The sequence below is a fragment of the Taeniopygia guttata genome, chromosome Z, assembly GCF_048771995.1.
Source record: "Taeniopygia guttata chromosome Z, bTaeGut7.mat, whole genome shotgun sequence".
Classification (NCBI taxonomy): Eukaryota; Metazoa; Chordata; class Aves; order Passeriformes; family Estrildidae; genus Taeniopygia; species Taeniopygia guttata.
The window spans coordinates 6,839,044-6,855,216 of record NC_133063.1 but is presented as its reverse complement, the minus strand read 5'-3'; the positions used below and the strand labels follow the sequence as shown (position 1 = coordinate 6,855,216).

At 42.2% G+C, this 16,173-nt stretch overlaps 1 protein-coding gene across 3 annotated transcripts in view; it reads right to left on the bottom strand.

Moving 5' to 3' along the window:
- The window catches only part of ABCA1 (ATP binding cassette subfamily A member 1), a 91,398-nt gene that overhangs the window by 38,619 nt on the left and 36,606 nt on the right, over nt 1-16,173 (bottom strand). For all 3 annotated transcript variants that reach the window (XM_030257516.4, XM_002190920.7, XM_072921915.1), the window contains exons 6-7: nt 7,271-7,392; nt 3,082-3,273 (exon numbers count right to left, since the gene is read on the bottom strand). In XM_030257516.4, the coding sequence (XP_030113376.4) occupies nt 3,082-3,273; nt 7,271-7,392 (314 nt within the window). The remainder of the gene's footprint in view (nt 1-3,081; nt 3,274-7,270; nt 7,393-16,173) is intronic.

Genomic DNA, 16,173 nt, shown 5'->3' with positions numbered 1-16,173 from the left:
AAAGAGATGCTTATGTGTCCCTAAGGAGCTTGTACAACATGTCCTATAGTATTGTTGGTCAAAAGGCTTCAGAGAATGGATGCCGATTAAGACACGGGCCGTGGAATAGGGAATTTGACTTTTTGAAACACTTCTTCCATCTAGTGGAGTGAACACTCAGAGAGGAAGGAAAGTTGATCCTCCACCTTGGTGCCTCAAGATCACACCCAGATTTTTGGCTGGGTTTTGATTTGAACAGCCTGCCTCAAGTAGGTTCTTACCTGAAAAAGAGTAAGGACACTAACCTCCCTACCATACCTCCATGAGCTTGGCTCTGTTTTTGCATTCTACAGAACAGGCTAAATTCAAGTAATACGAAAGATCAGCAATAGAGCTAGCATCCTAGTGTGAAATCTTAACTAGAAGTTCTTGTTTTAACTGCATCACTGCCCTTTGGGCAGCACTCAGGATGTTCTGGATAGAACCGAGGAGCAGGTATGTAAAACATCTATGCTTTGCCTTTCTTTTTATAAAAACAGTGCTGTGACATTTAGAGGTCATGCATTTCCTCATGTATGCACTTTAATTTATTTTTTAAAACCTTGATCTGTCCATAATTTGCTAGTAATTATGGCATTTTTGAGAGCTACTCAGAACACTTAGCATTTCCCTGAGGCTGCAAACGCACACACATTTTAAGCCAGCAGAACTGAGTGTTATCATGAGGGTCTCAGCCCACAAACTCACTCCCTGATCATAGGGATCTCAATCCTGCACTCTCCCCTTCATGTTTTAGCATAAATATTTGTGAAAACATACAATTAGGTCAATCACTTTTAATCCGGACCAATTCCATGATGAAATTTACTGCATCATCTTGCTGAGGGAATAACAAACAGGAATGCAGACAGAAAAAAAACAAGCAGGTGGATGTCAGGCTAAGTCATAGGCATTAAGACATTTCAAGAAACAATAGCCACTTAAATTCCCAGACACCAGTTTACAATTCAAGCCCTTGGTGTTGAATTTACAGAGCTCTTGCACACGTTGCAAGCCCTTGTATTAACTTTTTTGTACTAAGAAGCTGTGCCTCTCCATAAATCATAAAATAGTGCCACCAGTGAAGCCCATGTCCAATTACACAAGCTAAAAATATGTCTCCAAATTGCTGTTGCACCTGCATTTGACTTGGCCCTTACTTTGCTTACTGAAATGCCTTGCTGTGAAGTACATCAAAGGGATTCAGAAAAAAAAAAATTAGTATATTGACAAATTGCTGGCATTTGTTTACAGACTCTGTAGTAGATACAGAGCATGCTATCTTCAGTGTGCATGTCCAAGATTTGACACACAATGCCTTCAATAAGCTGTGTCAAAAGCCTCCTTTGTTCATGAGCAGAAAGTTCCCTCTTTGTTCAAGGATGTTACTGCAGGTCAGGGAACTTTTTAGCCTCCAAAGACACTAAGTTTCAAATGTGTTGTTTGTGATCCTACAGTTAATTTATCATTTTGTCTGGCCACATTGAAGCCAGTTAGTTTTTGTTTCACTCACTGATGCATTACAGCAGCTTAACTACTGGGTACATTGTGACACATTTCTGAGGAAAACTGTGGACCTTTACCAGACAATACACAGCAGATTTAGAACTGCTGGGTTCTGTACTCCAGCTTTTTTCCCCTTGAAGACAAGATCATGAGCCAGCTTCTCAGAAGCCCCCCAAAACTGCACATAATGTCTTAAATCTATACTGCTGTTGCCAAGAGGCACCAAGTGGCTTATGAGTGTTTCCTTTCACCAACAAACAATATGGACCTAAGAACACAGACACTCAGCAGCTGCTTCTGTCAGCTAAGCTGCAGAAGCTTCCACAACTAAGAAAAGCAATCCTGAGTCTTCACAGGGCCTAGAAAACCAATTCTGAATGGTACAATAGTGTTTCTGAGTGGTTGAAAATGGCTGTTTTCAACCCCCTCAGACCCCAAAATTCTAGCATCTTTGAATGGTTTAAAATAAAATATGTATATATGTGCACATACACATACAGCTAAAGACAAGAAACAAGTTATAGCGAGTCCTCTCCAAACAACCCATCTCTGTTAAAATTTTAGTGCTGTTGCCCCATCTCTTATTGCTTATGGGCTGTCTTGCTCTTCCAGCAGCAAAGACAAACTGCAGATGGAGGACACGTGCAAAACAGAAATGGAGCTGTGGAGACAAGATGTCACTGACCACTACATAATGTGCAGAAGAGTAATATGATTCCAGGACTTGATAATAACTCTCTTTGACTGGGGACAAAGCCAAGCAACAAGTACATGACTGTGAATACTGAAAGGCTCATCAAATCTGAAAACTCACACAGTAGACAATAGAATATTTGTTTTAGTGGGTAACAGAGTTGGTTCTGTGGTCCTTTTTTCACTCTACTGTCATTTCCGGCACTGAATTCCTCAAACTTCCATATTTTAACAGATATTGCAGATCTGTAGCAAAACATCATTGGATTTTCCAAGATCCAAGTCTGGTCTAGTCTCCAGTCACCCTGTAAATAATGTATTTTCTTGAAGTTCAATGAATTCCTTCCCCAGAAGCCATTGCATTGGTTAATTTTTGAAACGGGATTTTAAAACTTGACTCTGCTTCACATTATTTAAATCTGCTTAAATGTTGTGGCCTGCCAGTGGCTAGAGACTTCTGTACTCAGTGGTCCCATGCTAAGAGCAGAGGGCTGTAGTTTTAGTGCTCAGCAAAAGCCAGGCTTATATTTGGGCTCATTCCAGCCAAGATACAACATTTGACTAAAACACAGAGACAACCAAGAGCCTGTTTGTAACTGTGCAGCATAAAGACTTCCCTCTTGACAAACTGAACTGCAGACCACACACACTTATGCTGTGCAAGTAGCAGACTGAACAGGAAGGGTAAGAATGATGGGAAGAAGCACGTAGTTCGTGCTCCTGTGACAAAGACCAACCATCTTTCTCCTTTCTAACTGCCTCTAAGCAGCTCTGGAAATGCAGGGATGAGCTCCGAGACTGGAAGACGTGGAAAACGTCACTGTGTCAATGACAGACTCTCACTGGTGCGACCAGTGAACTCACCTGAAGAGGCTTCAAAGGATCCAGGTTAGCACGTAAGGCTTGCTCAGTTGCATGGAGTTTTTCCTTTGACAAGGTGCAAATGAAGGGTTGAGGGTCCACGGCTGCCGTGCGATTTTGGATCATTAGAAATTCAGATGACGTTGAGCCATTGCAGAGATCTCGCAGTCGCATTCGATAACCAGACACAATGACCTATGAAAGTGGGAAAAAACATGTAAATCTGCCTTCATCTAATTCTTCAACAAAAAAAATTGGTTATTGCTCAAAGCAAGCTATTCATAATATTTCCAGATAGAGGTGAGGGGGCATTCTTCTCTACAAGTTGAGCAGCCCTGATTCATATGCAACCCAGTTCCAAGAAAAACCCTTCAATGCTTGGGAAGGGTTCTTCTCTCCAGAACATGGGAGAGAAGTCCTGGGGGAGGCAGGTTGCTCTTCACACTCCCACAGACATGCACAAAGCAGCCATGATCCTGTCCTCCACAGCAGCCATTTCCTCCAACCAAGGGCACATGCATTGCCTAATGTCCAGTCTTCTGGGAAATGAGCCACAGAGAAAAAAACAGACACAAGTCTGGCAAATCTATGTGAAGGGCAAAACCCCTATGTCCCAAACTACTTAGACGTATCTGCCAGCCACATTTTCTATGCAGTAATGATTCAGAATCATCTCCCTTAACTCTGAAATATCTGCTCACTAACTGCTGAGACAAACATTTTGCAGTGTTTTTAAGCAGATAATGTATCAGCAAAAAAAAGTTATCTTACTGGCTGCAACACATGAGATAAGATCCTAGAGTCTTCCTTCACAGGCATATTTTTCTTAAGGTAATGGTTTCCTTGACAATAAGGCTTCCTAATCCACATGCAATCACATTATTAACAAAATTGATAAAATCCCTCTGAGTTATCACCAGACTGTTTCAGACCTGATAAACAAATTCTTTTAATAAGGTCAATTACCAATTTCATGTTTGCTGAATAACAAAGTCCAGTCCAAAAAGCTGTGTACTTCTCAAAGGTGACAAACAAGGAAAAATCCAGAGTCTACTGTTGGAAAGAAACTTTTGTTTGCCTTGGGGCTAGACAGATAGAACCATTTTACTGTAAATGCACAGGTAACAAAGCCATAGACTTAATTTCTTCTTTCTGTCATTTCATAAGACCCAGTGTGCATTGCCCAACTTACAACAACAACTAAAGAGTATTGATCTACATTCCAGAAGAGTTAGTAGCTCCTGAACCAGGCTGGTAAGTCTGAAATTTTTTGTCTGTCAAAACCAAGGGGTATGCACAATCTGGGGGAAAAAAAGTGCATTACATTCAGTAAACAAGCAAATGCAACTGACAGAAAAGAGAAGGTATTTTTAATGCAATACTCATGCAACCCTTTAACTTTGGTCTGTATCCATATGCCAAAAATCATATATTTCAATGCCAGATAGCTCTCAAATAAAAAAGATTTGCCTTTTGAAAATTTGGGGTGCTTTTTATTCTTGCCAGTGGAGACACTACTACAAGTGTTATAGCCATGCTGAAAAGGAGATACTTGTGGGGCACTGAAATTACACAAGCTTCCCTGGGTGGACACATAGAAAATCCAGTGTCTCCCAGTGCCCTGGTGTTCACTCACAAAAAATGAAGGTGATCAACCTGTCACCATTCAGAAAATGTCCACCTTTTTCACCTAGATTTTATGCTCTTTTGGTGAGAAGCTGCCCTTTTCAAGCACTGAAACCTTAGAAAAAACACTCTGCCTATCCACACTGAGTCTCACCAAGTCTGCAGGTTCTCTTGCAGTCATCTGAACCCATGGTGTCTTCAGCAGGCAAAAATACATCCTAAATGACAGGTTTAGTCCCCTAAGGACTCAGAAAATGCCAGGCTCATGCCTGAAAGTAGTCATAGGTAACTGTTCTGTCCTTACATGTAATATAATTCTCTTCCTGGGACTTTTCCTGCTTCATGAAATAGAGATTTGATCCAACCAGAATATGCACTGGCCATTAGTATTTACTCTTCACTGATAGTCAATTCATCATGCTGGAGCACTGGCCCAGGACCTCACTGTGCCTTCAATTTTTCAGCGGGACAGGAGCTATTCCTGCCTCCAAACCACACAAGAGCTGTCTGGCCACACCTGGACAACAGCAGCATACCAAGCTTGATTACACAGCTGCCTACCCACTGCTGACCCAGGCACCTTCCAAATCCCACACCCTTCTGAGCACAACCTGCCAGGACTGGAAAAACACAAGGAAGAGCCAGTCAGCCCCAGGAAGCAACATGCCCATCAAGACAAGGCTTAGGTTGCTTTTATTTGATTCCTCTAATTTTAGTATGCTAGATACACAGCCCTGCTGGACATGCTGGAGTGCTGTCATTACACTAACAGTAACAGTGAACAATCCCATCTCCTTGGAGACTCCAGTTCCTTACTTGATTGCATAGCATAACTTCTGGCCTCTCTGAATGACCCCAAGACACCAACAGACTGCAGAAGCATGTTTTTGTATTCGCTGGGAAAGGTTGTCATACTCTGGATAGGCCCTTTTACTATATGACTTCTGAATGAAGCTGTGACCCACTCATTCAGAGACCTAACAAATACTGCCTATTAATACTGAAGTCATTAGGCAGCTCAGCAGTGAGGTCAGATCTTCAAACCAGATCTCCAGCAAAATCAAAGACATCTGTTTTGTGAGTCAGATAAAGTCATTCTGCAAGAAGGGAGAGGTCTGCATCTCTAACTACCATCTATATTAGAAAAGTGCTGACAGAAAATTTGGTGGGCCACTGCTCTGCTCCGCAGCTTAACATCCTGGCACTCAGATTAGCTCTTCTTGCCATCCCTAAGCACAGAATGCTGTTATGACTTAGAAGCATCACTCCCAGCACTTTAGCAGAATCAGCTCAAGAATTTCACAAGAGTACAGCTTGAAGCATTCAAGGAAGAACAAGGTGACTGACCAGTCTTTCACCATCTTTCAGACACATTTTGTAGATAAAAGCTAAGCTTTGTTCCTCCTTCCATTTCCCTATACAATCAATACAGCACGGCAATCACACAATGTACACTGAGGTTTTTTGCCTTTTTTGCCTGCTGTTTGAAAATATTTTTGCCTCTCCACTAGCTCAGTGAGAATGATAAGAATGCTGTTGCTGCAGTCTTCCTGTTACCCCCCCAGAATCATCTGTAGCATGATTCTGTCTTAATCTAATTAGTTTCAAGTAAAACCTGAAGGCTTGCAGCCTAAAATGGGTAAAAATTTTTTTCTCTGCTTTACATTTTTTTAGTAGAATGTATGCCTAACTTGAAGGATAACTTATCAAACGGTACTAAAACAGATGGCTTGAAAGAATTCACTGAAGAACAAGACAATGTGTGCAAAGAGGGACATCATCTATAACTACAGGAAAACAAAGACTAAAAGGACAATTAATTCATTCCACTTCAATGAAAAGATCTGATATGGAGTTAAGGATCAAAACAGATTTCTTCCTCCTTTTGTATACCATCTTTTGCATTCTTTCAAGAGAACCCTGGGTCTTCCTTTGAAGTCTATTCTGACTTCTGCATTAGAAAGGATGCTGGTGGACTAATTCATCAACCCTAGCAAAAAATGTGTTACAAATACAATGCCAGCCATCACAAGATGGGGCTCTAGCCCACTGCCACCACTGGCTATGTTTATGACTGCAGTCACAGAGCACTCAGGATAGCAGGACTCTCGTACTACGTAATTTACGACGTGTCTTTCTTGATGTGTTGGCCACAAACCTAAAAGTAGAGCTCCTTTTGCTGAACAGGAATGTAAGGCAGAGCAAGACCTAGAAACCCTGCTCCAGCCCAAGCTGAGTGGCTGAAAACAATCAGAGCTAGCAGCTTAATAATGTTTTACTTCCATTTAAAATAAAAAAGAGGAAGGAAGAAATTCAGTTTAACCTGAGGGTACTATTCTCTTATGTAGGTGAAAACATTTACTTACGGGTTCCCAGTGTCCTTTTACAGCTTAAAATCACGTAAGACAGTAAATTGAGGGCAAGAGGGAAGACAGAAACAGGGAATACATTTCCCTCTGTCTTTCTACAGCACCTAGCACAGAGGGGTCCAGCACTGTGGATCTTGGCATTACAGCTAAACAAACAATAGACAAGCATTATGTTAGGAGCTGAAAGTACTCTTTACCTGCTGGAGGTTGACCCCTGCATCCAGTAGCTCCTCTACGGCAGATGATGGCATGGACACATTATGATGGAGGAAGTCAGAGAATGTCTCATTGTCAACCAGGAAATCCCGAAGTTTCAAGTCTGGAAAAATGACAAAACAAGCAAAATTCTGGTCACAGCAGAACCAAAAGGAAACTCACGTGAGAGCACTGAACAGGAAAAGTCAAGCTGACAAATAGGGGAGAGGGAATTACACAAACCATAGCGCAAAGGAAGAGGAGCTGCTGGTAAAGTGCTCTGAAACTTGGCAGGCTTCACAAATGTCAATCCATGTTGTCTTGGTCTCAAATAAAACCCCGAACCAACAACAAAAAAAGCAATCAACCTTCAAAAACAACCCCCATTAACATCATTACTTCAGGTCAATTTGCTCATACATACACAGAAGCAAGGCACACCACGTTGCTCTCTTGATCTGAAAGCTACTACAGCATTAGCACTTAATCCCTGTGTTGTTACTGAACATAGGACTGAGCTGGTGCATGGACCACTAAGGGATTTACTAGCCTTTAGTTATATATGTTAGCAGCTGATGTACTCCATCATTAATTTCAAAGTCTGACATATGCAGAGACACAGGTATGATATAGAATCACAGATCTAGGAAACTATCTCAGCTGCTTGGAATTAAAAATACATTTACTCCTTCTCAATCAGTATTCCAGCTCTTGACTTTAAAACAAATTTGTGCCAACATCACAGCAAAGGGGAACCATCTGGAAATTATAATCCAAGCACCCTACTAAAATCCATAAAACTGGACCTTCAGAAGCTGATGCTCAGAGCTAACATTGTTTTGAGTTGCTTTCTTGGGTTTTGTATTGAGTTTGGTTTTTTGTGGGTTTTGTTGTTGTTGTATTTGTTTGGTTTTGGTTTCTTTTTGGGGGGGGGGTTGGGTTTGTTTTTTTTTTTTTTGCATGGGGGGGGGGTGTAGTCAAGCGGTGTTTAGTAGTTTTGGTCTGGTTTTTGTTGTTGCTGTTTCCTTTAAGAGAGACACAGGACAATTCTATCTCCACAATGCTTAAACAAGTGATGAGCAAAGCATCTAGGCCAGGAGGAGGTGACCAAGTCCTATAGGATTTACCAGAGTGAAATTTCCAGACTGAGGTACAACAACAAGCTAGCTGTCATGCTGTATTTTCTACTTTAGGATTTGCTGCAACCCAGAGCAAATAGTGGAAAACAATGAGTTCTAAAGAGTAATTAATGATATGGAAGAACCAGGGGCTTGTACCTTTCCCCTCCTACAGGGGACAGATGTTACAGCTGTTACACCCCCTCTGCAGGAGGGGTTCTTGGATTAGACTTGGGTTTTTGTTTTGTTTGTTTGGGGTTTTTTGTTTGGTTTGTTTTGGGGTTAGTTTTGAGTTAGGGTTTTTTGTTTTGGTTTGATTTTTTGTTTGTGTTTTGTTTTTTGGCTGGTTTTTTTTTTTAAGAATTTATTTTATTGTTGTTGGTTGGCTTTGGTTTAGCTTGGTTAGGTGATACTGTCACTAATGGGCCCCCATCAGGGAAAAGTCTGGTATGGAATTGGGGTGCCAGGGAGACCTGGTGGTCTGGGTGCCACTTCTGCCTCCCAGGCTGATCCTGCTGGAGGAGCAGGCAAGGGGAGGAACCACGCGCTCTGCTCCTGCGGCACGAAGTACACGGGGTTACTGACGGTCATTGCTCCTTCATCTACATATCCAGTTACAAATTCCCCGTTGCCTTTTTGTTCCACACGAAAAAGTCAATCACCCGCCTCAGCTGAGGCAAGGCGGAGGTTACTATGGGGCAAAAGCGTCTCCCTCGCCTTCCTCTCTCCCACGCAGCAGGACCACTCATGAATACGCAGCGTGCAAACACCCCACTTGAACCCCGCGAGCAAAATCCACCATCACCTCCACTCCCTGCTCGGGAAAAGGCTGGGAAAAGATCTGGCTCCTGCAATAACATAAAACCGCCCTTCTCTCTTTCCAGCAGAGGCTAAAGCACCCTGCTTCACCGCAAGCAGAGGAAAAACTTCCCCCACCCTGATTCCTTGGTTACTTCCTACATGTGCCAAAATCCCTAAACACTTCTGCAGCTTGTTTATTTTTTGGTGAGATCATCAACTGTTCAGAAAGTCAGATGGACAAAGGGGGGCCTGACTGAAGGCACACTGGCATGCAGAGATCAGATGTTTGCAAGCTTTTAATTGAATCTGCCTCTACTTAAGATATTTTTCAAGCTTCTCTTAAAGGGCCACATGCCTTATGAAAAGAAGGGGAAAAAAAAAAGGTAGCCAAGCAATAATTCTTCCACTTTTCTGTTTCCTCGGCGATGTGTTGTTTTTGGTTTGGATAGTCTGTTTTATCCGGGTTTGGCTTGGAGGTTTTCTGCCATATGGAGTCATGATTTTCTTGGTCTGGGACATATTCTATAGGCAATTGCAGGAATGCAACCTGAACTGCACTAAGATTCCTGCTGACCTGCCTGTAATCATGAGGGGGAGTAACAAAGAGTTGTCATCTTTCACAGCTGTAATTAACCAGCCCAGCATTAGCAGAGTATTTATCCCCTGCCTTTTATGTCATGCCAAGCATTTTCAGATTCACTTAGCACAAGAATTTGCTGAAAATCAATGCTGTCTTCCAAGAAACTCCTACAAATATCTGAATGAGTTTTCATCATTATTTGGAGTAAACCATGAAGGAAGTAGAACAAGGTTACCATAACTGTGGGGCAGTGTTTGGCTTCCAGACAGCTGATGATGGAGCCATGATCACTACCCAAGACCACACGTGAAAGCTCTGGGAGACCAAGGGACCAAATCCCAATACCACGATCCTGCCTGCAGTGCCCCAAGCACACAGCCAGTCTTTTGTACCATGCATTTTCTCCCCCACTCCATCTGGTCCTACTTCCAAGACTTGTGGGTCAGTGTCTCATGCAATCCCTCTCAGTTATGGAAGCATGCCTAACAGCTTGCACATGAAATGACAGAAAGCACTGAACACTGCAATGCATCTAAATTCTTCCTCTGGATACCTTAAAAAGTCAAGATTTAATAGAGGTTTCCTCTTGAAAACAGTCTTTCCCATCCAAGATGACTGCTTGCCCACTAGGGTCTAAGGAAATAAAAGAGCATTACTTAGACAAAACCCTCCAAAAGTAGAAAATAAAAGAAACAGGCAAGTCTTCTGAAAGCTAATACCAAGGATACTTAATAATGCAAACACTTGGAGTGGAAGAACACATTTTACCACCATGGGTCTACTGCTGCAATATTTTCCTGCCATAAAAATTTAGACACACTATCAAGTTACTCAAATACACGAGACAAAACGTCAGCTCAAATTGCATGTCTCCTCTCTTGCTTGAGAGTGGCCAAGCATCATTACAGTCATCCACTGCAAGCTGGAGGGCACAGAATAAACTGGAGACCAATCTCTCCATGTACTTGACGTGGACATGCAGCCTTTCCTTGCCCTTCCCTTCATCTTCAACAGAAAACCCAAGGGAGCTGCAGCCTTGCAGGCTCCCACACCCCTGGCACAGGGTTCGTCCTCCTGGCCGAAATCATAGGCCTCAGCAAGCAACCCAAGTCCTAGGCACAAACAAGGAGATAAACTTGAGGTCAGACTGAACAAACATGCTCAAAAGACTGTCAAAATTGATATGAACCATCTTGCTGATTCAGTGGTGGGATAGTCAGCAGAAATAATACTGAGACAGATTTTCCCCGTGGCAGACTAGTTTTGCAGTTTCAGTCCTGATATCAAGGGAGTAAAAGCAAAGAACAGACTTTTGCTTATAGACCATGAAAATAACGGCAAAACCAGCAGGTCTGGCAGGGCTGAAATGCCTCGGCTGTAATTAGCCCCAGTTTGGGCACAGTATGGCAATGCAACGGGAGACCATCCCCATGCACATGAAACAAGCAGAAGAGATGTCTACATCCCATGTGGGACATGGAGAAAGATCCTTTGCATGGTCACATAAGGAAACTCCCAGCACAACTGAGAACTCCCAGAACTGAAGGTCTTGTGCCTTAACCACGAGATGTCCCATTCTCTCTGAACTCACCAGTCAGGATTAAACAATCATACATGGCAGCATTTCAGGGGTATTGTTTTCACAGAAGGAACAGCTCTCCTTCATTTCCACACAGTTCAAGCACACCTTGGGGTCTGCCTTCTGGGCATCAAAACCAGAAACTCTTGGATTTTCATACCGCAGAGCATCTCCTACTGTAAAACTGTATTGCATCATATGATTAACATTTTACTGACAACCTAAACTTTTCCAGACCCTTCATGCCTGGGCACAGTAGTAGGCCAGTAGTCCCTGCTTAAGAATCAAATCTTTGTGGGGGAAAAAAAGCCCAACAAAATGTATTCAAAGAGCTCAAGACAATCACATGAATTAGGGAAGAAAAACAACCACTATGCTTGCTATATTACTGATTAAAATGAACATCAAAATAAAAATATGCATTACAAAAACTAGCAAATCAGCACTATGTGGGGGTCTCTGGCTTCATGCAGACCAGAGCTGAACACTGCACAGTGAAGGAAGTATCTGTGGTCTGAAAGCCACAGGGTTTTATTTTCCTCATTTCATAAACACATCCCCAGTTACTTTCACAAGCTCAAAAGGGTGGTCAAAATGCAAGAAAAGCCATAGCTGAGTACTTTAATTTGCTGATCTTACTAAAAGTATGATTGTAACAGGTCCCATAGTAAGCAGTGACAATGTCCAATAGTACTGGGAAGACCCACAGACAAGTGAAAAAAAGAAAAGCTTTTAGGGGCAGGTTACAGGACAAGACTCTTCTATCACACTTCTCTCTCTTTTTTTTCTTTCATTAAGAAGCACAGGTTTCATACTTTCCTCCAGAAACTTAATGGTGCAGTGGCTTTTAAAATTAAACAGCAGGGTGGGAAAACATAACCCCACAGAAATTGTGGCTGTGTTTTTCATATCCTGAACACTGAATTCTGAAAATAAAAGGCATGCAAATGGAATTCAATGTTATCTCAATCCACTGTAGAGTACAAAGCTTACCAGGCCTCATGTTAATTTCTGGGGGTTCTGCCCAAATGGTTTGTGCCCATCATCTAAAATTTACCAGGTTTTCAGACACTTTAAAGCTACCAAGCTCAATGAAAACACTCTGACAGTCAGATCTACTTCCCAGTTTCACCTACCTTAACTCCGTATAAAAAAATGAATGAAGCAAAGGGGAGAAGTAGCTTCATACCTTAAGTTAATTCAGCAGCTATGAGGAAAGCAGGGCAATATGTCTGATCTATAGACATGGCTTTTTAGTCATCAGGAGTCTTCTCTATACAGATTAAACACTCAAGACTGAAAACAATGACATTACTTTCTTTATATCCACTGCAGCTGGGGAGACTTGCAAGCCTTTGGCTAAGCCTGTATTCATCATAGCCAAATATCAACGCAACACAGAAGCTGGTATGAAATTCTGACCCTTATTTATTACCACAGAGATTGTTCATAGGGCAAACCAATTGTTTTTGTAACAGCAACTAAGGTGTCACAGCAAGATGAAACAGTAAGATAAGAGACATTTTAGTTCACTCTTTAGCATCAGCAAGGTTCCACAAGTGCTCAAATGAGACCAAAAAAGATAATTGGGTTCCCAGCTCAGCATCTGTCTCCACTAATTAACAGAAGGAGCAAAGCAAGGAAGAGTGTCAAGCAAGCAAATATGGTACTTTCTTGTCCCTGTTCAAAGACTTCAGATACATAGCTCCCCATGCAGGTAAAACTGCACTTCTACAGGAAGGGAAGGCCCAGCCTGATGGCACAGCTGGCTGTCATGTCTGTGCAAAACTGTGCCCAGGTGTCACTGGAGAACAAGGTCACAAGGCACCCTAGTCACACAGGGCTGCTTCACCCAGGGCACTGCTTCTTCACTGATCACATTTCCAGCAACAGGCGATTTGCACACCCATAGAGATGCTGAAGCTGAGACAAACAGCCGAAGTTCCAGCTCAGCAGCTGAGAGCATTTACTGGTAGCACACATGACCACTACAAACATTCTAGCTAGACACTGTCTTTCAAGAAACCTCACATGGTGAGATGACCAGGGCAGGCAAATCAAATGCTGCCACAGAATTACCTTGTACACTGGAAGTCTGTATTAATTTTTCATTATCTGAGAAGTATTCCTCTTGAATTGGTGGCAGGTGCACTTGAACTCTTGAACTGATTTTCAGACTTGTTACCTATCACTGTGATTTATTGACAAAAGATGTCTGAAGCCACTTTCCACAAAAATAAAAATGGGCTCTCATGTAATTTCAACAGCAGAACCAAAGACTGAATGACTTGTAATTATATGACCATCCAGAGTAAATTGATCATCCAGAACAAACAGCAATCTCCTAATGGTGAACCATGCTACAGGACTGTACCAATGACCCTGATTGACAATGTGAAAAGCAAACTTCTCGCAGTGCTGGGCAAGGCAACAAGTTTTCACCTGCCCTCATTATACTCCTAACCTTGGACAACACATCCAAAAAGCATGATAAGGTAATTGGTCTTAGTTTTTTTTAGCACTTAGTATGTTTTAATTATTCTTTTCCTCTGGGGCAGCTTTCCCCCTGTGAGGTGAGGACAGCTCTCAGAGCTGCCTGTGTACCTGTTAATGCTGGCAAGAGCTAAACTGTCTTCTGAAAAAGTTGGAAAGCCATACTTTGATTTGTTTACAAGAAATCAAGCAGCTCAGCAGGCCTGTTGTGCAGAATCAACTAGTGTGAAAATACAAGCCTAATTTGCTCACAGTCAAAGTGCTATTCTTTCTGCAGCCACGGCCTGACCTGTTTTACAGCAGGCTACAGCTCTCTGCCCTGAAAGCCATCACACATCAAACAGTGCTGCCTCTGCAGACACTAGATAATACCAAAGTGAACACCCCATTAACCAGGGTCCATCATCTTCGTATATCTGCCATGCCAAATGGTGATGTGAGTAAAGAGGAGGCAGCCTGCCATCCATCTCCAGCAGCTAGCGTCTCTCCTGAGAGAAAAGGAAATGCTGTGCAACAGGCCCAGGTCTTCCCTCTCATCTGGGGATTGTGACATCAGGACCACCTCTATTCCTCTCTAAGTCATGATTTTTGCTTGGAAGAGCTTTAAATATAGTCCAGAACAATTACTCTGGCAGAAAGCACAGCTCTCAGCATGTACTAACACATACATAAACCAGCCCTCAGCTAGCCTTCACTGACTTCAGGCATGCAGAGCCCATTAAGCCAAGATCCTACCTCTCCCTGCATGGGAAGCCAGCAGCAAACACGAGGCTAATACATCCCTTTGTGCAGTTGTTTTGTGCAAAAGCCATCAGGCCCCCTTTCTATATGACACACATGACAAGAGAAAGACTCTGCATCAGAAAACCAAGTCACGAAGCACAGAGGCAAAACCCTCAGGCTGGTCACCACAGCCCTGCCAGCAAACACAGCCTGCCGAGCTCCTGCTTAAGGAGGGGCACACCCAACCACATCCCTAAACCCCACATTATGTCTCAGAACAGATATTCTTGAGACTTTCCCCGTTGCAAGGCAAATTCTGTTATCTGCACAGACAACCATGAAATAGAGTTTGCCAATGAAAAAAGCAGAAAGAAATTATACAGACTTCTAACACTGCAAAAAAAATTAAGCAGGCTTAAAGGAAACACACTAAGAATAGTTATTGCATGCTTTAAGAAGTAAAGTCTGAGCAGAGACTCAAATTGTATGGCATTATAACTGGTTGAAAATTCTCCTGCTAATGTTCACAAAATTAGTACAAATTTTCTTAGCCTTTCAACTGGCTTGTCAGTCAGAGATGATGGACCACAGATGTGACATTACTACAACAAAATTATTTTCAGGAGTGGTAAACCAAACAAATTCAGGGATGGTATAAACTATGGAGAAGGCCCTCCAAAGATCAAACTCAGCTCAGGGCAAGACAGATCCTTCTACAGAGGCAGGAAGTAATTCTTTGCTGTTAAGACTGGATTTTCACTACACTAGGCATATTATGCCCTGGATAATATACAGGTTTTAGATGTTTCAAAACATTAACACATAAAGTAAAATATATTAAAACACCCCAAGCAATAGAGAGACTGAAAACCAAATGCCTTGGTCACATCCAGTCACATACTACATGTCACCACAATTCTAATGGCACACATAAGCACACAAGGAATAGTGCCATGGCACTATCCTATTAAAAATGCATGGATCTAAGCAGAAGTTGAAAGTGTAAGCTGTGACCAATGAGGACACTGGTCAGAATTCCTTGTACTTGAGAAAGTGACCATAAATCTAGAAGAAACGCAAATCACAGGAAAAGGCAGGGCTGGACATTTTAATCAAATGACCATTAGTAACAGCAGAAGTATTTTCATAAGCTGGCTATGTAAGCGTGCATCCATAAGACTGCTAGTTCAAATGCATCCAGAAGACACTTATATGAGAATCATTCTCCCCCCAAAACAAGCAGGCAGAATGTATCCAGCAGTATTTTCCTACTTTAAAATTATCACAGCACCACCTATCAATTTGAAGAGCTTCTCCCATTAAACTGGCATGGGTAATGATGAGCCTTAAGTAAAGCAGCAGGCAGAGCTTTCCAGGATTAAAGCACCCTGACTGTCCTGCACTTGTACTTGTTCCTCCTTACACAGAAAGGCAGATGAGAAGAGAAAAAGCTACCCCTCCCTTGGGTGTGAAGGCTTGTTCTGTCAGATATGTGTTCCTCTTACTTGTCACAAATTCAGGGAACCTGACTGACATCTGACTTATTCTAAAGTTTAGCAAAAATCCAAGTCTGCAGTCAGCAGATCATAGTAGCTCTTACTTTTTCTATGT